Source organism: Ceratosolen solmsi, unplaced genomic scaffold, assembly GCF_000503995.2.
Source record: "Ceratosolen solmsi marchali unplaced genomic scaffold, CerSol_1.0 scaffold10, whole genome shotgun sequence".
Classification (NCBI taxonomy): domain Eukaryota; kingdom Metazoa; phylum Arthropoda; class Insecta; order Hymenoptera; family Agaonidae; genus Ceratosolen; species Ceratosolen solmsi.
This window is the reverse complement of record NW_011948412.1, coordinates 19552533-19576696: the sequence shown is the minus strand read 5'-3', so window position 1 is coordinate 19576696 and position 24164 is coordinate 19552533. Positions and strand designations below refer to the sequence as shown.

The window sequence follows — 24164 nt, the reverse complement described above, 5'->3', positions numbered from 1 at the left end:
CGTCAGAGACGTCGAAAACAGATAATACCCATAAACAAACGAACTGATACAGAGATCTGCATCTTTTCTAATTTTTCCAAAAAAATGAATTCAGTAATCGCCTTGGCTGAACCAAGATCAATCACATTATAACAAAAAAAAATTTACCTATGCACACACGTGCGCGCATGGCTAATTATTTCCATGCGTATTTTTATTTTTTAAAAGTTTGGAATACGCATTCGATGATTTACACTAGTAAAGTTGAATTATTCTTTATTTACCAATCAAATCATAATAAATTATATTGTGCGAGGTTAGATCATAACTCATTTATACAAGACTATTGAAATGATGCAATTTATAACTTTGCCGATTATAGGATTCAACTGAAACGCTATGGATATTCACAGTCTGTAAATGGCTTAAATACTTTGTACATAATGAAACTTTCACCAAATGTATATTTTTCGTAGTAAATGTTTAAGGAGTACTAGGAAAAGTTTTGATAATTCGATATTTGTAGTTGCATAATTTAAAATTGTCTGTTTCCAAAATCTCCATCATCGTATACATCCATCATATACTTCATGTTATCTTATATATACTACAAGTTATTTTTTTTACATTAGCCCACTACTACAAGGAGCGAGCGTTGCATTCGCAGGATACCCATACCTATTGACATCCTATCGATGGTCGATCTATAAAGGCCTATTTATGAATCGCAAAAAAATACAAGTACAACCAACTGCCTCTGTATAATAAACGGCCGACTTTGAACAAGCCGCGAAATTCAAACGGGTCGCATGCAAGTTGCATTTCGAGCGCCGCCTGTCGCCTACATTTCGACCCCCTCCCCCTGATCATTCTTCGAAACCGCTTACTCCTGTGGCTGGTACCCACACACCCGCGGCCCATGTTTGGACCTTTTTCGCACGCTCACCCACGCGCAACTGTACGTTAGGTGCGCGCGCGCATTCAAAGGCGGAGGCGACCAGGTGGACGATACACAACCATTAATACTGTGGGTCAACGAGAACGGGACAAAAACTAATACGGGAAGTGCGAAAATCGCGCTATTACGTATCGAGCGCGATTCGCAATTCAGATGCAATCTGTCCCCGTATTATACTCGCGTAAGAAGATGTATATTACTCGTCTTCAGTATTATCATCATTAGTTATCATTAAATCAGTTCTATTTGTGTTGCGAATGTCGATTAGCGATTAGTGTGTAAAAATTATTATTTATAACAAATACGTAAGATTGACTCGTTAGCTGTCATCTATTTACCTTGCTCGCCGTAGTTAAAAGTATTTGAATCTTTGATTGATTCGTGTCTTGTCATTTTGCGTATTTCTTAGGACAGCCGCGCGTGCGTGCACGAGAATATAGCAGCTTAGGCCTTTGAAAAACTTTAACTTCAAAATACCTTGCTTAAATTATTACAATAACTTCAATCGAATAAGGGAAGAACGGGGAGATGATAGATTGTAGCTTCTTATTATCGTTATGTTTTTGTTTTATTTCCCTGTTGACCTTATATAGTTTTGTAGCATAGTTTAAAAGACAAATAGCTCTTAAGTGCTCACATCCTTGATACATCAGTCAGCATTAATTAAAATATAATAATTTGTCATATGAATTTGTATAAGCGCAATTTACAGTATCTCTGTCGTGAGAACATTTTCTCCAGACTAAGATTTCTCTTAGTTAGCATCATAAGTATTATGTTCCCAGGACGAACAATTTGCTGCTTATAAAAACGAAACATTATAGTATGGAAGAAAAATTGGATTTAAATTCTTGGTATATTAAAAACGTGGATTATCATTTAATTTGCTCCCGCTAGCCTTCTTACACAATTCAAATATTCTGAATCGATATCGATTTACAACACAACGTCCACGTACGCAAACACTCTTTTCGCATATTCAGATGGAATGAAAATCATAAACAACTGTAGGTAATCATCATCAATCGTGAGATTTATCGGCACTGCCCATCCGTTAATTCGACTAGCGAACAACGTTAGAATACAAAAGCCTTAAAAACATCTCTTTGCCAAAATGTCCTGTTTTCTTTATCAGGCGCGCGTAAGATATCCTTCTAGGCCAGGTAAATTACCTGCTTGTATTTACGCATACTTGAGTAAGGTGCTTGGCGCGTCAACCTCAAGGAAGTAAACGTGCACGTATGCGCGCGCGCACCCAGAGAGAGGGAAGTCGGGGGAGCTCGAGATACAGAGAGAGAGAGAAAGACAGAAAGAGAGAACGGCGGCGGCTCGGAGAGAAACGGCACGGGTGGCAGTCGGGAGAAACATCGTCAGCCAAACAGTCTATCCTTTGGCTTCGCGCGCATCGCGACGTACACGCGTTCTTGACTGTCGCCAAAATCTCGCAACGCAAACCTTTCTTCGTGCCATCTCCGCGCATTCTCCCTGACATCCTTCCTCCCTCACTTCCTCTCTCTCTCTCACTCATTTGGTGTAATTGTCTGGTCCGCACATCCGCGGCTTGAATCTACCGCGGGATAAAAAAAGGAACTGCGAGTGCGCGCGCGCGCGCGCAAAAATCGCGTGCAAAAGACTGAGATAAAGGGAGGGCTGCCGATTACGCGTGTATGCCTTTGGGCCCCCTCCTCTCTCGCTCGCTCCCTACCTCCCTCCTGGTCCCTCGCCCCACCTTCGTCAAATCCTCGCGTAAATAAACTGGACTTACTGTACTGTAGGTGTGAGTACGTAACGTGTTGTGAGTGCGCTAGTGTGCCCCCGCTCCCGTGCGATATGAGCGGCAGCTCACGAAGCGGCTAAGAAGAGAGAGAGAGGGAGAACCGCGGCGACTGATAAGCGACAGCGCTCCTCCGGCCCCTCCACATCCTCGTCTTCTCATCGCGCGTGCCTCGCTGTATAGCTCGGCTATAGCGTACGCACCTCTCGCCTTTTTTTTCTCGTTGCCGCGCGCGTGTGCGTGTGCGCGGTGTCGTGGTGCGCGCATAACCTAGAAAAAGGGCCACCTACGCCTCTCCCACGTACATGTATCCCAAGACGCGTGTGTGCACGAGACGTAGAGGTGGCGGAGGAGGAGGAGATAGTGCGTGTTGGTGTGTGCTATCGTAAGGAAGTAGCTCCGGTGAAGATATATAGGCTGGGAAACGCACGTCCGCGAATCCTTTCTCTCTTTTTCTCTCCCTCCCTCTCTTTCTCTCTCTCTCTCTCTCTCTCTCTCTCTCCCTCACTCCCACCCCTCTATCTCCCTCACTCCACCCCTATCTCGTTCACTCACTCAATCTCTCTCTTCGCGTTTTTTTTTTAATCCAAAGAGCGAGGAAGAGAGTGACACGGCGGAGTCGGAGAGGCAAGAGGGAGAGAGAGACAACGTGAAATAGCGCGAGGCTAAAGACATCCTTAATGACTCGCGCCTTACGTGGGCCGCTTGGACCCGAAGCAGCGACGACGAGGAAGACGCTCAAGAGGGAATTATGTTTGATGTACCGCCCAAGTTTTACGAGCTCTGCCGCCTTTGTTTGTCGTCGGACGGTGTCAAGCTGTCCATATTCGAGGAGGAGGGCACGCAGCGCAACTTCGCCGACAAGATACTCACCTGCCTCTCTATCGCGGTACGGTTTACTTATCTTTTTATTTTTGCTACATTTTAGTTTGAATGGTAAACCAACTGGTGAGGATTGGTGTGGGCGAGGCGGGTTATCAAGCATTGAAGGTGCGAGCACGCATTTCAATTGTCGGTGCGCACGCTAATCTCACCGATTGCGAATCTCATGCTTTTGACTGGTAGTGATGAAAATTTAGAATGAATCCAGAATTTTGCAATAATGTGAATATAGATGCTTCGCATAAAATCTTGAATAAGAGAATATCCATGGAGTTTACAGTTGATGTTCAACTGTTACGTTAAAAAAATCTTGATTTTCATTTGATTTTACGGTTTAAAATAGCCGAACTAATCTTAAAAACAAACACGTAATTGCGCGAAGAATTGATATCATCGGGAAGTTTGTCGTCTGATATTGCTAACAATATCGCTGATTTATTACCTAACCTCAAAAGTATAAATTACATGGTTATTCGAAAATTGTTATTTTCTCATCTATTTTTAATTCCAAACAGTGGATGTTTATTTTTAAATCCACTGAAAAGTAATTTCGCATAGTGTTTTCGAATTCTGTACAAGCGATGGTTGTTTTAATACTGTGTTGCCATTACGTGTGCAACTGCCAAAAGCGCAAACTTTATCGTTTACAAAAAAAAAAGAGTCAATTGGATTAGTCGCATCTAAATTTTTTTATACATCAAGAATAGCAGACAAATCATGCAAATTCATAAGAGGCACGTTTTAAGCCGCATCTTTGCACAATCAGAATCACAACTTCTCTTTGCACACGCACACGCCGCTTTCGCACATACACATAAGTTTGCATTTATTTATTTAGAGTTTGCGTGCGAGCGTGTACGCGCAACGTGTGCGCGCGCGCAGTTACATGTGTGTACGTGCGTATCAACGGTTAAATGACTACAGTGCCAATATTACATTGAGAGTGCATTGTAAATAATTATGACGCGTAACTTTAGTACGGAATTTTCGCGTAGGTTAGAATATTGTGACATTTCATTGTATTTTTCTTTGATTTGCGCACTTTAACATTCTCACTATCAATAAGATTAAATTCAATGTTAAAAGATATTAATTTCACTTCTGTTATATAAAAGTTTAGATAATTATTGTTTCTATTTAGATAACATTAGGTAGATTGTTATTTTACAAGGACGAAGAGATAACGAGCTTTCGAGTTTCTGGGTCATTGTGCCATTGATAGCTTGCATTCCAATTTATCTTTTGTATGTTTTCTATTGTATTAACGCAAAGTTTCTTGTAAATTTATCATTGCTAAGAGATTGATATTAATTTGTATAAAAACTAATTATATTATCCTTTGGTTTAAGTATCAACTATTTTTTCTGAACACTGATAGCGTAAGTCTGTCAATATTTAATAAAAGTATATTTATATAATTGATAATAAAATTTATATATGTATTCAATTCTAGTATAACTGCCTAATTTAAAAGTAAATTACATTTTTCGCGTGTTAAGGATTTGTGCTAAAAATCAAATGAAAAATTTGTTTATCCCTTATTTTAAATTTATTCGTAAAATATGAATTTAAATGAATTCTATCCTCTCAAAAGGTGATGCTAAATTTGAGTTTATTAACTAATTTCATCCTCATTACTTGTATTTTAATTTATATTCATTATCACCTGTAATAATTAATCCTTGAAATTTTATCTTATATGTTAAATATAACATATTTAATAAATATTTACATGTCATTTGTTAAAATTTAATAACAGCAAATTATAAAATTTTCTTTAAAAAACAAATATATATATATATTAATTTGTATATTGTATATATATTGTTATATATAAGTTGTATCTGAGGATTTCTGCTGTTTACTAGTTTAACAGTTAATCAATTAATATTCTCCAAGTTTTATTATATCAATATTTAAATGAAAATCGGTTTATCATTATATTAATTGATTGAACGACTGTCTATGTTCTCGCAATCAAATAATTATTTTAACATTATTGTATATTGATTATGAAACACAAAATGAAAGCAATTATTTTCAGTACATTTAAATCTTGCATTAACTTGTAAATCGATAGCATATTAAAATGCAAAGATCTAATTTGTAAATGTGGTATGCTTTGTATATATTTGTTTAAAAAGAGCATATTTAAAGAAGTTTTGTGGCTTTCTGCTAATAGTATTTAACAAAATTAATAATGCTTCACGTAAGAATATAGTACTTTCTTTATGAAAATAGTACCTTTTATCATTTTAATATATATATAAATCAAATATATATATATGTATGTTAAGCTGAAGAATAAATATATCAATTTTACATAATTTTTTTTCTATATAATACCGGCCTTTACATGATAATATTTGCGCGTGTATTTATATTTATATTTGTAATCAATTAGACTTAATAAATTATTGTGTATATGCAATGAATGCATATTTGAAACTGAAAAAACTAAGTATGAAAATGACTTTCAAGTTCTCTAAACATGGTTCGTAAGCCTCCGACGGAGTATTTCTATATATCTATCTATATATCTACTTTAGTCTCAACAAGATAAATGAAATAAAAGTGAAACCGCCCACCCCTCCTTTTCTTGTACGCACAAATGTTAATTATAATAGATGCAGAAGAAGTGCTTAATCTATGTTTTCCTTGCATTAAAGATAAAAGGAAACTGCATATACCAATGTTCTTTGATTGTTTTCCTATTCTCTTCATCACTGTATTTATTTATTTATTTTTCTTATTTATTTCGGTGGTAAAGTGTCAATTTCAAAAATATTGTAACCCAGTCCTTAAATAAAAAGTATAAAAGTTTCTCGGCATACCTCTCAAAACTAAGGAAAAAAAATAGCGTCTCAGATTCTTACTAAGTATGAGTTGAAAGTTTCATCCGGCCTATCCCGTGAAGACATCTTACCTCGCGTATTATCGGCGAATCTTGGCTGGGACGAAGGAGCCGCGATCTCGCGTAACATCTGGGAGTTTTTCGTTTCCCTCGCCCGATCCAGTTTTTGACCTTCTCTTTACGTTCCATTTGATTTCATCTCTCTATTATCTCGTTTTTGTTCTTCTCTAATTCCTTGGCAGCTTCGCTGTCCCCTCCACACTCTAATTTACATAGATTCGGTCGTGGCATTTTTCGTGCTTCGATTCGCCATTTTGGTGACGATAAGAATGACGGTTCAATGCATTAACGATCATTTTATGTTTAACATTATTTAATCAATGTCTCGTCGATTGGTGTAGGTCAATTAATTTGTCAGAGTATTTTTAGAATTCATTGTGATTTTTTCTTTTTTTTTTTACAAAACAACATTCATGATAAATTGCAATAGAACACACGTATTAAACGTATTTTATAAAAGGCATATTAAATATTTCTTTATTATATTTATTGAAGCTATTATCTATAAAATTAAACACGAATAAGAAAAGAAAAAAATTATGCGATGCCGAAAAAGTAAAATTTGTTGAATACACTGTTACAATACGTATTTAAAATTAATTACGTACGTCTGCATAAAAAAAAATGATTTGTACGCAATTCAAATGAAAAGGGAGTAAATGTAAATAGATTGAATAAATTATTTTCATTAACAGATTTACTTTAAAGTGGGAAATTATACATAAAAATAAGTTTGAAACTACTATTATTATATCTATAATTTAATATTTAGTCCATTCTACATATGCACAACATATACTTTTGTGTTACGTGCCGTAAGGTTCGGTAAGTAACGATACTTTTTAATGTTATTCAAGACTATTTTTTGTATACGATAAACTCGTTTAAAATCATTTGAACATGTGTATTATTAGTTTTCAAACCAAATCAACAACATAGAATTTTTCAATGTTCCCTCTCGTCTAAAGATACTATGTGTTGCCCTAACGAAAATCTAAACCTCATGGATATAAATTGGAACGAGTTTTATAATTGCTTCACAAGTATCTCATCAGGAGTTCAAAAAGTGTTCGACTTTTTAATAATCTTACTTTCTCCCGCTTGCTTAGTCATTGTTTAATTCCTCTATTCATTTTGTTTAACGGTTGAAAAAATCAGTTCCTTAATATTTGCGAAATCTGGCAACTTTTTAATTTTTTTTTTACAAGTAACTTGTAATATGTTGATTGGAATAAATAATTCATTATGGCCAATTGCTATAAAGTCTATTGGAATATTAATGAAATGTATAGTTTTTTTATTCATTCTAATTTCAAAATTACTCAAGGTAGAATTTTCTCACAGTGACATTACTATCAGTCTTGCGTTGTGTAATCACAATAAAAAACATTCGTTATATTATATTCGCACAAAGCTCAAACGGAAGTTCGGTAAAATTGTGTTCCTTTGAGAGTCGTGTTGAATTGCGTTCTTTTTTATTATTTCTCATTCGCAAAAAGAGTCGAAACAGCGTAGAGAACAATGAAAGACAGAAGAAGCAGAATAAGAAAAAAGGGAGGGCAAAACGAAGTAGAGTGAGGAGGGTTAAAACAAGAATTGATAAAGAATCTTTTTTCTCGCATTCTCAACCTTTCTCTTTAATTCGTTTCTTTCCATCTCTTTTCCTCTCAGCCTTTCTTCTTCATCCTCATTATCATTCTTATTCTTCAACCTTCTCCTTCCTCTTCATTTATTTTTTTATCCTTTCGGCGGCTTGGAGAAAAGAATAAATGCGTTTAGTTTATAAATTGAGAAAACATATTTGGGATAAGAAATAGATTATGGATATTGAATTCAAATTTACATTCTAATGAACAGAATGTTAACGATTAAGCTTTTGGCGAGAATTTCAAATTACATAAAATTATAAGTTCCATCTCGGCTATAATGTATATAATGTCTGAAAGTTAATTAAATAATTAAATGCCTTGTAGGCAAAAATAAAAATATGAATTTTTTTAGCCATCAATAATATTGTTTGACGAAAAAAAATTAAATTCATTTTATAAGTAGCAAGCTCATAAAAAGTAATATACTATGTACATGCTCATTAAACTTAAAAAGGAAAGGAGATAGCGAAATTTTGGGAAAGTAATAGCCGCGTGTAGATACGAACACTCACTCTTGTTCTATATTTTATCATAGACGCATCTCATTGAACTGCCCCAGCTTTAAAATAATTTATATACCCCGGACATAATCGGCTTTGTGTGATCCCCCGCCACCAGCCCTCACAACCACCCCACCAAACTATAAAAATTCGACGTCTAAACACAGTAAGTTAACCTCTCGCTAAGTTTCGAATTGGTGGTAAGGAGGGAGATGAGGAGGGATAATAAATAGAAATGTGCTCAAAAGAGAATTTAGCCGCGCGATATAATGATAGTACAGACCCCATATAAATCAAAACATTACAAAATGAAATCCAGTTTAGCAAAGAGAACCCTTAAGTACGTGTCCGCGCACAGCCGCTTGTATAGAACAGGATGGAAGCCGAAAGTATAATGCCGGTATGTTTCGAAGCGCGCGCACATATAGGGAGGGGGGTATAGAGAACGGGGGAGAAAGAGAAGTAGAGGAGAGCGGCACAGTACTCGCGAGCCGCTGCTCGACACACGGGGAGAGAAAGTTTGGCACACGGGAGATGTGCTCGCGAGATAAGTCGTCGCCGCCGCCGCCGCCGCTCTCCAGTCCAATGTTTGCATGCTCGTGTGCGTGTATCCATGTATACGAGAGTGACTGCTCGTTTGCCTCCAGCTCCTTTAGAACGCCACTGATAAGCTGCTTGTCTCTCGCTTTTCTCCCTCACCCCCACGCATTCGCGCCTTTATCCATGCCGTAGATGTACCTTTCTTCGATACTGGCTTTTTAATGCGGTGGCGTGTGCGTATGTCCGTTGCACCCGAGGGGAAGGACCAGCAGGAAGGCAGCTGTACACGAAGCTCTCCTTCATATCTTTCGATGTGTGTGCGTGCGTGCGTGCGTGGTCTTTGGAGGGGGGAGCCTTGAAATTCAGTGGATCGGTAGGTCTCTACAAGCCGATGTTTTACTATTGAACAGCGCGGAAAAAGATTTTTTGTTTTAATGGCTTCGTTCCATCTACACGGGATCATAATTTCCGGCTGAGAAATGGCAGGTTTCGAGGAGCGTTAGAAGGATATTTTGAACATTAGAGGTGGTGCCGCCTTGGTTCGCTTTCTGAAGGCTCGCGAAAGGCTAGCGCCGGAGTGCGTGTTATGTAAGAACAGCGATGTAGTACCCTTCCAAATGTTAAGGATAAAAAGAGAGAAGTGTAATACACTTACAACCTTGTATATCATTGCATCTGTGATACTGTAAAACTAAGCGGATGTGAAATTATGTTGTTTTTTTAATGTTATGATTTCTCTTACGCAACTTTTAAGTTCAAATAAATGCTCAAAGTATATCGCAAACTTTAGGTTTATCTTAAATGACCGACATACTGTTAAAATCTGGAATCTGTTGGGGTTTTCTTCATTTTGTTTCTTTGTTTTGTACTAACACACAAATACATGAATATATATATATATATATATATATATATATATATATATATATATAATACTTCTGAAGATATTTAAATGCCAGAAATTATATTTTTTATCCCAGTTTAAAATGAACCGATTTGAATTGCAAAGAATGGTTCGATTGAAATTTCGGTAATGCACTCATCATGAAGGTAATCGTATGCTCAGTAATTAAATTGTAAACGCAGTTTATTACCTTGACTCTTTACTGTTGTATTATCATTTTATTTAAATTTCTTTAAGTATAAACTTTTCGAAATACCTAAAGAAATTTCTGATTAAGTTATTTGGATACCATTCAATATTAAAGCCTACAGTACAAGGTTATGATCCATGAAAATAGTTTAATGTATTTTCAATTCAATCATTCAACTATATTCCTTACATTTCAATTTCGTAAGAGCGTTGAGAAATTATTATAATTGATATGAAAATAAATTATATTTTTCATATCAGATTTATTTCAATATACAGGTGGAATTTCATATAAATTGATAAAATATAAATAATAATTCTAAATAAAAAAAAAATTTAATTTCTTCTTATTGCCAGCTATGATAATGATTATTTAATAACAGATAAATATTAGATTAAAAATTATTTTATGACTAATCCTTTAACGAGAAAATATCCTAACAATAAATATATACTTACCTACTATATATATTAATACATCATATTTGAATTTTATTTGAACATTTTTACATAACATAATTACTTTGTATTATTTAAATATATATTTATCAGGAAAATTATTAGAACTTTGATATGTATGGTTTACCTAACGAAACTAAATAATAATTACTAGGATTTACAACCAACAACAATAAAAAAACAAAACAAAACAAGAATGCTCTTATGGAGTACTGATTTCTTATCTTTACATTTCGCTACAGTTCTAAATTATCTAAGAATCATTTTGTTTTACGTAACAATATTCTGTTACTTAAAACAAAGAAACTTTTACACGATTGTTTTCTCATATGAAAATAAATAAATTGCAATAATATATTAATAACTATTGAGATTTTTCAAACACCATTCAATTAAATGAGTAATTGTGAATCTAGTAATAATCCATTCTATTTATATAATATATATAATAATTATTTCATTTATGATTTTTTTTTCATCAATTATGATCAATTATGATATATTTCGCAAGATACTTATTCGCGTTTTTAAATATTTGTATAATATTCAACAAATTTATTCGAAATTATCGTAGTTTATTTTCTTATTAATTTATATTTCAAAGTTTAGATAATAATGAATATAAAGAGTAAAAAATATTTAAAAAGTTTAAACAGTACTTTATCCCATTTCATTTACTCGCTTATAGTATTTTATGACAATATTAATTAAATTTAGCATTATTTATTTAAATTTGTTTAACATCCATGTAAATAAACTACCATGAATAATAAATCTTGGAGAGAACCGTCACAAATTTTCAATGAAAAATATTTCATCACACTAACGATGAATCAGCTGCTACCATGTAAATTAACCGTTATATCTTCATAATCATATTTAATAAAATTCAATTTAAAAACCTTTCGTTCAGCCCTTTTTCTCCTTTGTCTCCATTAAAATATGATCACATTTTATTAAAAATTATTTAAACTTGAAAAATATTACTCATTCTATATAAGATAGATGTATTTTATTTTTACGATGACGTTATCTATGGAAATTAATTAGCAATTAATTTTATTTTGTTTTTATCAATCTTGTAATCAAAATATATTTTATTGTGAAAATTATGAATAAGCAGCTAATTAATATAAACAAAACTTTATAGTAACTTTATATTAAAATTTGTATATTATCATAAATATTATTCTAATTAGATGTTTTAATTTGAAAAAGTACGTGACTATAATGGGTTGAAAACTAATGATTTTATGTATTTTTAGTATTAACATAATAAAAGCACTTAAAATACTTATGAAACAGTAAACTGTAAATATTGTTCATGTAAATATATACATACTAAATTATATAATTAAGTCTTTTCATCGCCGTATTAGTACAATGACTTTAAAATCATAGAAGAATAAACTGGTTCTAAGAAAAATTGCTTAAAATATACTTCGTCATTCATAAAACTTTCACTGTGAGTAAATGAATATTATCAATGTCTATCATTCATTAGGCACAAAATATAAATTTATTTCCATATTTATTTAACTTGAAATATGTTACGACATATAAAAATTTTAAAGTATTCTATAATCAATCGTATTATAAGACAACTTTTGTAAGTTCTCATGATAATAGATTAGAATAATTTTTTTTAGATTTAACCTTAGCGAGTTACATCAGATTGAATATATATCAATAACATCGAAATACGCTGTAAAGATATACATTACTATAAACAAAGCTGTGTAATTTAACAATAAATATATTTTTCAGTTTGTAATATATAAGAATAATTATCAAAATCATTAACATTGAAAAATTTTAAAAATGACTTCCATTATAATTTTATTTAAACTTGAATGTGAAATACGAGGACGAAATACAAAAGCAAAAAATTTCAATGACATCGTAAGTTTATAAATATACTTTAAATGTAACTTCAAAATAATAATTATGCATAATTTTATTAACGCGCTATTTCACATTTAATTGTACAGTATAATTGTAAGATGCAAATGGAAATCTTATACCATTGTTTACTTTAGACACTTGTCATAGTTCATTTATGATATAGAAAAAATAACATTTATTAAAAACTTGTAGAAAAAATTATAACGAATAACTACAAAATTGAAAGCGATGATAGTATCTATGGTATTTTATAAATTTTTTTTTAAGGCGTTTCTGATAGGAAAATAATTAACAAAACGCGACACATTATATATAAAATTCAATATCCCAATAAGCACATTTCAATGCAGTTCTCATACATAATTTTGTAATATCATTATCTTCCTTTACTTCCCACTAGCTCCCTCACATGCATACACAGACACAGGCATTTACGATGTATCTCTTTATATACTATCTCTCTCTGGTTTGTCGCTGGCTGTGTGCCCTCTGCCCCCCTCCTTCATTCCTTCTTTCTCTCACTCGGCACTCTCTTACTGCTGCACGATTTACTCGAGATCAGTGGCAGCGCACAAGAAGGAGGAAGTGGAGGAGGTAATACAGGGAGAGGGGAAGAACAGAAAGAGATAGAGAGAGAGAGAGAGAGAGAGAGAGAGAGAGAGAGAGCTGCGAGATAGTAAAGAACGAAAGGGGGGAAGGGACCTCCTTATTTGGCAGACCCCTCTTATCAGGTTTCACACGATGTTGCTGCTGTCCATCCCTCCCCTCCTCTCTTTCTCTATGTGTCTGTCTAAAGCTTCTCTTCTCTAACTTGTACGAGCTCATTATATGTATATTCGTGTTAAGTGCGCAAGCATTATGTGTATGTAAGTATCTTTCTTTCTTTCTTTAACTTATAGTATTGGCGTTGCTAATGCAATGCTTTATACGCGTTTCGTTTGACTTGTAGGTTGCGTTCTAAGGTAATCTTTCTCTTACGTATTATACGTACTTTATTTTTTATCTCTTCCACTTCGTACAGACCACCTTTATTTATCTCGTACACTTTTTTCACTTTTCTTTCTCGTTCAATCTTATCGAGATTCTGTCGGATAATTAATTTACATGCAGCTCTTATTTTACCTGGCATTCATTGACTTAATTTTATATATTTTTAACTATATATATATATATATAGTCTGACATATACATTTATAATTGTAACTTATATAACTAGATGTTTGTGTAGTAAGGCAATTACTTAACAACGTGTTGTTAAACTTCAACAAGTATGTTATAAAGAAGTTATAGGCTTGTACTTAATAGGATGTAGTTTTGTCGTTTTTGCAAACACATGGATAATATAAGAATAAATGAAAAATTAAATTTTGCTCCTAGAAAATTACTTCGTAGCACCGAAAAACCAATATTTTACCTATGCTGTTCTATTAATTTCTATCAATTTGAATTAAATCAAAAATTAATTTTTTTGCTTGTATTAATTTGATTTAATCTATTGATTGTGTAGTATTTTCAAACTCAACCGTAATTAGCACCTTTGGATCATTTTATTGAATTGATTAATGTTAGAGCAAATCTTACATCATTTCTAAATAATTTTACTGATTACGAATTTACATTTACTAATAATAATAGATATTTTCAAGTTTAGTTTTTTTTTTAGAAAATTGATGAACTTCAGAAAATATAAAAATTTATTAACCTAAATATTATTTAATAGATCGCGTGATCGATGAATTGTATCAAATATTTATAAATTCAGTATCTAGATATGTTTATTTGTCATTGAGAAATTATCTTCAAACTTATCTTCAAATTTTGAAAGCAAAAGCCACTAATTATTGTGATAAACTTATATTATAGTTGAAAGATTTTTAAATTTTTAACTGAAAATTTTTTTATTATTATTATATATATATAAGGTATTATTAAAACGGAATCGGTCGGGGTTTGCCTTACACATGGCTCCAAAAGTAAAATAAATCTCTATTACTAAGAGACAATATTGTATAAGTATATTAATATACTATTGAAAGATTATAAGCTAGGATTTATAATGTGCTTCAATTATGGTAAATTATAGTTTTAAATGAATTTTGCATTAAAGCTTATTTCATAATCACTTCCTACAACGAAATACTCAGTCATTGTTCCGTCTATCCAATGAAGCAATTCAATGTACCTATATCAGAGCTATAATATTCGAGAGTGACGTCATTTAAGATCAATGCTTATTTTAATATATTTCTTTTAAATATAATTTTATAAATAATCGAATAACAAGTTTATTTTTACTACACATATAGATTTTTTTCTTTAGAGAGATAAATGGCTCTTCGTTAGCCTCTTAAAAATACGTTAATGTAATTTTATCGATATACCTACTCGTAACTTAGCAAACATTGTTTTAAAAACTATTTGTAAAATTTTAGTAGCATAATTGTTTAACTCGATGTACGTTTTCCTTATGCAACAACAATTTTTCAATATTGATATAAAAACAATTTGTTGTGAAATTCATGTTGTCAAGTTTATCTGTTAAAATTTTTTAATAAGATCTACATTTCATGGAAAATAACTGCAATTAAATATTAAACATTTCTTTCAATATTTCATTTCTTAACAATATTACTTGATTTTTTTTACGAATATTAGCTTCGAATCTAATTTATCACTAGCTATAACAATGTAGAACGTATATTGTGTAGAAGGTTTATTGATTTCTTATGGCCTTATCATGGTATATTGAAGAGATACACAACTACACGATCAAACTTTACATGGCTAAGGGATAGATGCTGCAGTATGTATTATAAGTGATTCTAAGCGCTTTGTTAGAGGATCTTGGAAGTTTAAGTAACGGTTTTCCGTGCACTTTACGTACAAGTTGATTAAACACATTAGAAAAACATCGTGACCAAAGATTCGATACAAAATTTCGATAATGGACATTACAATTTACCAAACATTCATTTTAAACGTACGTGCGAGCTAAATGTCGACTCAACATTGTTGAACTTACGAATCTAACACGCACGAAAAATATAATTTTATAATTAATGTAGCATCATTTTAATGAAACTAGCAATTATAATAGTTTTTAGATTTTGTGACTCGGAAAAAAAAATTTTTAAAGGAAAAAGCAAACAACGTGTACATATACCTTTCTAATTATAAATTAAGAGCTCCGACTTTTGACCTTTTAGAGGTGTATTTTTTTCCGGTTCGTGAGCGTCTGCACTTTTTGCACAAACACTGCTATTTTGTACAACAACCCGAGGGTCTTTCTCTCCCTTTACTTCATTCATTCACTATGGCTCATCTGCTTCCAATAACTTTTAGGATCATCTATAATGTTTTATTTCGTTTTCAGATTAGTTTTTCTATAAATTATCGTTTCTTTAGTCTATGCAGTAATTTTTCAGAAATTCTACCAAACAAAATACGAGATAATGTCAATTTTGCGGAAAAAAATAATGCTACATTTTGTCAATTTTAAACTATGATTTTAGAAAATGGTTGGATATTAATATTTTAATTTTTATGTCAGGGATAAATTATTATTATTTTTATTATCATTGTTATTATTTTTTATTATTATTATTATTATTATCATTGTTATTATTTTTTATTATTATTATTATTATCATTGTTATTATATTCAATGTTTGCAGGACTAGAAATAAAAATAGAAAAATACGAAAAAACAATTTTTCTATAGCAGAATAATGTCTGTTTGAAAATTATAACATAAATTAAGGCAATTGTGTTTAATTTCCTTATATTCATTTTTAGTAGTGTAATAAGAAATTTTACCATTCTTATAATCAAACTAAGTTTCAATCGGTAAATTTAAAGTTTCATCTATCTTACTTCATATTTAAAATTTCTTATTCTTGTTTGTGTAAGCATTAATATGTTTTTAAAAGTTTCTTAAACAAAGATCACATGTTCAATGATACATTTATATAAAATACTAAATAAAAATTAATAGATTAATTTAATTTAATAAATATTATCATTTCAATACCTTACACGAAAAATTTAAAATGGAACATCTATACTGCTGTAAATTCTTATTTATTATATTAGGAAGTACATGTATGCAATAAATAGAAATATTTTTTTATATGTGTTTTATCTAAAACATATTGTAATGCAAACAATATGTAAAATGGCAACATTTTTTGTATTTCTGAGCTCAGAAAATATATAGAAACATTGCGTTTAGATTAGTTTAGCATACAATCAAAATGAGCATCGGTTTCCCTCATTCCCTCTCCCCTCTCAAGTTCTCTTCTCCCCTGCCTTTCCGCCTGGTACTATATAGCTTATTCAGTGTCGGAAACGAGCGAGCGAGTAATACAACGAGAGTGGATTTAGAAACGCTTTAGCTGGCGAATATATCCTAGCGATAGCGCGAATATATCCGCGCGCGCGGGCGAGAGAGAGAGAGAGAGAGAGAGAGAGAGAGAGAGAGAGAGAGAGAGAGGAAAAGAGACAGATGGTTAGAACGAGGGAGAGAGGGTAAGAGAAACCGTCCTTTGGGCTTCGGGGGCTAAAAATAGTGCCACCCCATGCGGTGCAGAGATAAGCTAAAGTTAAACACCGACGTCGTCGTCGTCGACGTCGTTTACGTCGACGTCGACGACGACGACAACGAATTTACCGACGCGACATACAGAGAAGTGCATTCGGTGAGTTTCGATAATTTTCGCAAGTCAGCGAACGTCGTGGAAAATCTGACATTCGTGTCCGATTGCAAAAAGCGATGGAAAAGTTGTCGCGGCAGCTAGAAAATTTATTCCTTTTATTCTTTCTTGTCATAAAAGGAAATTCCTCTCGGCGTGTCAATAGGAATTTGTCTTGTCATGAAAGGAATATCCTATTTATATATGCGGCAACTGCGTTGTAGATGATCTAGATTGATATATACCAGGCGGACGTAAATAAATATTATCTTCCAGCGAATTACTAGATTTTATCAAAAAAAAAAATATCGATTCGAAGATACTTAATTACTTACTGAAAAATACATTTATTCTCAATTGAGACGTTGTCCCTTTCGTGTACAATTTGTTTTTTAATCAAGTAATTTTTCTTTTGTATCGGAATGGTGATTATACAAACATACATATATTTCGAGGATTAATATTTTCTTCAATTTGAATTATTTTATATTATTAAATGTTATATTAAATAAAAATAAACACAATGTATAATAATAATAATAATAATAATACTTAATTCCAAGAGGATTCATATATTTATTAAGAATATTACTTTTCTATCATAGAATTTTTTTTTAATCTTTTTTTATTTAAAATATTCTGTGTCAGATTCGAAATTTAGGATGCTTCTTAAGATTTCCTGCGATGTATGTTTCCGCTTTCATTATATTTAAGACTTTTGTTTCTATCGTATGTCTTAAGGTTGTAATAATAGTGAAAAAGCCTAATTACCCAAGAATTAAGTTCAAATTTTAAATGCATTACATAACCAAGCTATAAATTGGATTTTAAACAATTATTTTAGGGTTTATTTGGGACATCCCGTGATACATAATTGAAATTGGACGATACATTACCAGTAGCAACTGATTTTTTGTAATAAATAAGAAAGTTATATTATGTCTTTTTACAATTTAAAAAAAGAAGAACAACAAAATAATTATAACTTTTAAATGAAATTATGTAACGAAAATAATCACTAGCATAATTATATTAGTACTATATATTTTATTTTATTTTATTTTTAAACGAAACTGTATAACCTAAGCTGAACACAACGACAGTTGCAATTAAAGAATAATAATCATTAAAAGGACCAAATATCTTCCCGTAGTACAATTGATTTGAGTTTTGAAATAAAGAAAGCTAAAAGAACTGATCTTAACATCGCGTAGGAAATGACTTTAAAAAGAATGTTCTGTCCTATATAGTAAAAAGTACAACGGATCATATATAACAATGAAGTACATTTTGTTTTCAATTTATATATTAAAAATAAAAGAATATAAATGCTCAATTTACTGTTTGTAAAAATATAATTTTATTAATAAATATTATCCAAATTAATTTAACATTGTTTACTATATATCATACATACATTTCGTATTATAATATTCGTTCTATACAATCTTCTTAAATATGTTATATTGTAACAATGAAATATACACTCGATCGATAAGATCTTAAATAAGTTTTTCCATAATTTCGGCAATTATTGAATCGTGCCCGCACAATCTGTATAAGTAATATTACAGAAAACGTTGTATAGATTTTTTTATCATATAAGATTAATTATTTTAAAATTACGGTTGCTTATGAATTACGGACTTTAATCGGGAACCAAACATTTTTTAAATGTATTATTATCTGTGACGGTTCATTGCAGGTGAAAGATGGAGACTCACTACCGCCGATCATCTGCCACCGCTGCGTCTACAAGTTGGATGTTTTACACAACTTTCGGGAGGTCTCCCGGAAATCCGACGTCATACTCAAACAGTACTTAGACTATGCGAAACAATTGTCCTCCCAGGATGAACTGGTATGTAAAAGCATCCTTCGCTTTCGCCCTCTTTCTCTTTCTCACCTCCAATGCGACTGAATTATAAAGATGTGAATGCCGTTGTGAAATTTAGTGAGAACTCTATACTATTTCATTGTTATTATTACTTTTATCTAACAATTTTTTTGGTGGTATTATGAATTTTATTTATTAACAGGTATTATTATATTCATAGGCACACACACCTATATATAATGCTGCTTAAAAATGATGAAAAGTACTTTATATAATTTTACAATAATAATAATAATATAATATTGTTGTTATTAACATAAGTATTAAAAAGGATATACAAACGGATATCGTGTAACTGTGGGTAGCTAGTAATAAGTTTTAATGCTTATAAATTATAATTTCATGGAATCTTATTTAACAGAACTTCGTAATAACTTATACTTTAATATGTTTTTAATATTTTATCATACTATTTTTATATAAAACCAATATAATATTGTTTATTTACAATTACCTATATTTAACTAAATGATTTGTTTTATAAGAAAGAGTTGCTTATCTTTCTAACACTGCTACCAGTATTAATATTTTGTAAATTCTTGCTTTTGACCAGAGTGAAAATAGCACAGATTTTAATAACTTGTTGACAGAGTAAAAATTTTATTTTTAATATAACTCTTTCTTAATTTTCGTTCATAATACTTTAAGTATTATATAAAATGTTCGAATCAGTGTATATATTCGATTGTTTTATTGTATAAACTATTGTAAGCAGTAGCGTTTTTATAAAATGAAATTCGAATCTGTTAGATATTATATATTTCGTGACTGTGCTACTGCCTGCTTTTAACCTTGTTTATTTTTTGTTAAAATATAAATTTATATTTTAATCGAGAATTTTACTACTTTTTACTAAATTTATTATTATATTTAGAATATCTGCATAATATCACTTAGATAGTTTTATTGTAATATTGTTGTTTTATTAAAATATGATTATTTATTTGAAACTTAAATTGAACTATATATACATTCATTATTTTTAAATTAATTATCACCGATAATAATAATTTTTCTGTCAATCGTAATTTTCTAGAAATACGATCAATATGTATTTATATTTTATCAGCTGATCATTTTGCATTGTAATATATTGAATCAAAACTCAATCATTTTAATACTCATAGAATTTAAAATTTGAATACTTATAATGGAAAATTCAAATCTGCAATCGGACCTTGTTCATATTTAGAATAAAATGTAAATGCAACTATAATGTATTTTTTATTTTTCAAAAACATTTTTAACTCCTAAACAATGTAAATTAATAATTAAAAGATTTATAACATTTAGAATAAATTTGTTTAATAATAGTAATATATATAACAATTTCTAATTATGATTTAATTTTAATTTGATAATCACGTAATAATTGTCTAGGTCTTATATTAATAAGAATAAGATTCGGGTCAACTATGTCTTATATTTGAGTTAAAGGGTTACTTACATCTACAAATAAAGAGCTGCAAATAAAACGCTCAAAAGATGAGAAATTTATTGCAAAGTAAAAGGGATTTCACATCAAGTACTACATAGCTAAGACATTCATATGTGTTTCACAGTGGTAATTGGAATAAATTCTCTGCTTTTAGTGTTTAAATTATTCTATTTTAGTGTTTAAATTAATCATCTTGCTTCCTTGTAGTACAGTAATTTTTATATCACTTAGCACTACAATACAATGAAATACAATTCAGTGCAGAATAGGTCCGTGTAAAAGTAATATATTGTTTTTGAAATGATTGACCGAGATTAAAAGTAATTATGTGAGTTTGCATTTGAAAATGTGAATTAATTTTCTACTTTAAGAGTATTGAAAATTTAACTTTCATTTGTATTTTTATTTTTCGTGATACGAATATAATTCAACTTTACTTTTAAAGTTTATAAATGCAGATTGATCAAAAAATAAAATTATTTTTATGAACAATTTTAAGTTATTGCAAAGTCCTGTTAGATTGTAGAGCGTAGTTTTATCATAATTTGCGGCAGAATTTTATATGCTTGAAAGTTAACTTATACTCAAAATAATTAATATTAAACAGCAACGTGCATTGGAAATTTATAAATGTACACTAAGACAAAGTGTGAATCCACACAAATAAATGGTCGTTGCAACGATCGTGCGATAAGATTTGCACTTGGCAAACTGAAATTCACGCGCCAAGCATCAACATTGTGGATGCATTAGACGCAACGCATGGAAGTTGCTGTTACATGGAATATAAAAAGGAGCGAGTCGCTTTTATCAAATTCGTATAGTAGATTAACTTATGATCTCATTACATTGCGTGCGTTTGTATGCGTGCGCATACATGTATTGCCTGGGCACTACCGCGTACATTAAATCTCAAGTCCTCCGCCAGCACGATAAGATAGTCATCGAAGGCTTATTATTACCCGACAAAGGGAGCGAAAGAGTCCTTGTACCGCAGTTACTTACATAATCGCGCTCGCCTTCCTTTTAAAAGTTTTCGCGGGCGTTTGCTCGAGTTGTCGCTCCGTGTAAAAACACTTCGTTGTTACTATCTGCGAAAGATTCTCGGGTCGCATTGCCATTATTTTGCATTGGTGAATAGGTTTACTGATGCAATATATGAAAATGGCTGTGTAAGGTTGAATCGATCGCTAGTAGGCTGAATTCCATTGTGGTCAAAGCAAAGGGTCGTTAATAGAATAAAATAATAGAATTGATTTCTGAATAATATCATCACTCGCTGTATTAATCTTCATATTGTAAGGATTTGGTCGTCTAAAATATTCATTCGTTATGAAATAACAAAAATTAATGGGTGATATATTACAGTGTTGCGTGTTTATCATTCGAATCCTTCAACAATAAAGGTGCAGAACGGAAATGCAATCATCAATTATAAAAATACGGAGTAGGCGTAAAGAAGACCTACGAATGAAGTAATCATTATTTACATTTTACGTATAAATATGTGTGCGTGCGCATGTATATGCTGCAGCCTATCCATTGAATGTCAATATCGTACGTTGAATAATAAAGATTAAATATATATATGTATATATTTAAAAAGAACAAACACCTTCAAACAGATATTAACAAAAAATCTACAAGATTAGTGCTAATTTCAATAATAAAAATATACGAGTAGAGATGACTGGACATTGTTTGATCATGAAACATAAAATGCTAATAGTTTTATAAAATAAAACTAATATGTCTATTATTAAATAATTTTAAATATAAAAGCTTTGAAAAACATTCAACATTAAGAATCTAACAGTAAAGTAAAGAATTATTGTATTTTGCGCAGACTTTTATAGTATACAACGTAATCTTTGCAAAAGTAGATCAGTATAAGATATACGTCACTTTATTTCACGATTTACCGTGTATTCGACTTCCGTGGCTACTAAACTTTTTCTTTGACTGCCATAAAATTATGTTTGTCAATCGAATCATTAATATCTCTATGTAAATCACCAAAGTCACAAGTAAAGATCAATAATAAAATGGCTAAAAGTAAAGATATCTTAAACCCTTTTAGAAATTCCTCGTGTGACATTTCATCAAGCGCAGCATGAAAAACAACACCCGCGCAGTACACGCATTTTCCAATACGTATACATGTATATAAACAGCCTCGACTGCGAAAAAGAAGTAGGAGCTTTAATGAACACGCGAAGAAAAGGAGAAAAAAGGAAAAAGGTCGGTGCACACATCCAGAAGGCGCACAACGCAAGTGCGGCCTTATCGGTATCGCAATCGACCGCATATACACGTAAATATATATTCACATACACGCACGCGTGTATTGAGCGGACAACCGCCTGCACATACTGCACATTCTCAGTTGCATCATTACTCGGAAGAGAGTTGACTTGGCCGCGCGTGTATGTGTGTCAGCGCATTAACTCGATTTCCCGCGAGTTGGTGCTGCCGCGACTCTTAATCGGCGCCACAGCTATATAATCTTATTCCGCTGACTGCTGCTTTTGCCGCCGCTGTTGTTGCTGCTGCTATCGCTACTACCACTGGTTAAACGCACTCTGGTGCAAGCTTCCTTTTTATTTCTTTAGTGCATTTTTCCTTAGTTCTTGGACGGCTGTTGATGTCACTGCATTACGACGATGATGCTATACGAAAGAGAGTCGACATGGATGGAGTGCGAGGCAGGAAGTCGAGTTGACTGAGCAAGTTAGCTTATGTAGGTTGACGGGGAGATGTATGACGATGACGATGAAACGCCCCCAATGATGACCTGTAAAACATCATGGGCGATCGAAATCTTTTCTCCCTTGTACCCTCGCCGATATGACTTCGCTGTAATTGAATGAGGCGATATTGACGTACGCCCGACGTACTTTTCACTTTCTCAGCTCAGCCGTTTTTCTGCAAAAACCCGATTAATTTCGCGTAATTACTCTGGCCAATATACGACTGTTTTTTTTTGTTAGTCGATTTATGAACTAATAAAGCCGCTTTTAACCAATTTCGTAGTCTGCTGATCGGGAATTCACGATTGCTCTTTATTTTAGTCGGAGATTATATTTTTAACTTTGTTCTACGGACTTATGCTTTTTCATTTTAATAGGACTATGACTCTAATATATTTCAAATATCAAATATACGAACTATTGGGATTTAATGTAAAATTTTTTTATCCATAAATTCGTAACTAGGTAAGTCGTTTTTGCTAATGAGATAAATAGTACGACACGTATGTCCATTCTTTATTATTTTAACCTACGTGTAAGCGATTGAACATAAAATACAGTCTTTTCTTTGTAAAGCACATTCTGATATCTCGGACTATTGAAACTGCGTCATTTTATTGAACTATGTAGCGCCGCAATTGCTTACTTATATGTGCGACTGTGTAAAGATCTTACGTAAGTATATTAAAATTAAAATAATGTAACTAAATATCCGGCGGCAATTTATTTCACGTT

At 31.8% G+C, this 24164-nt stretch overlaps 1 protein-coding gene across 1 annotated transcript in view; it reads left to right on the top strand.

The window, feature by feature from the left end:
* The first annotated feature begins 3244 nt into the window (after positions 1–3244).
* Positions 3245–24164, top strand: part of LOC105361690 (box A-binding factor) — a 42255-nt gene continuing 21335 nt past the window's right edge. Inside the window, exons 1-2 of the mRNA XM_011498945.1 lie at positions 3245–3600; positions 19050–19205. Coding sequence (XP_011497247.1) covers positions 3463–3600; positions 19050–19205 — 294 coding nt within the window. The 5' untranslated portion in view covers positions 3245–3462. The remainder of the gene's footprint in view (positions 3601–19049; positions 19206–24164) is intronic.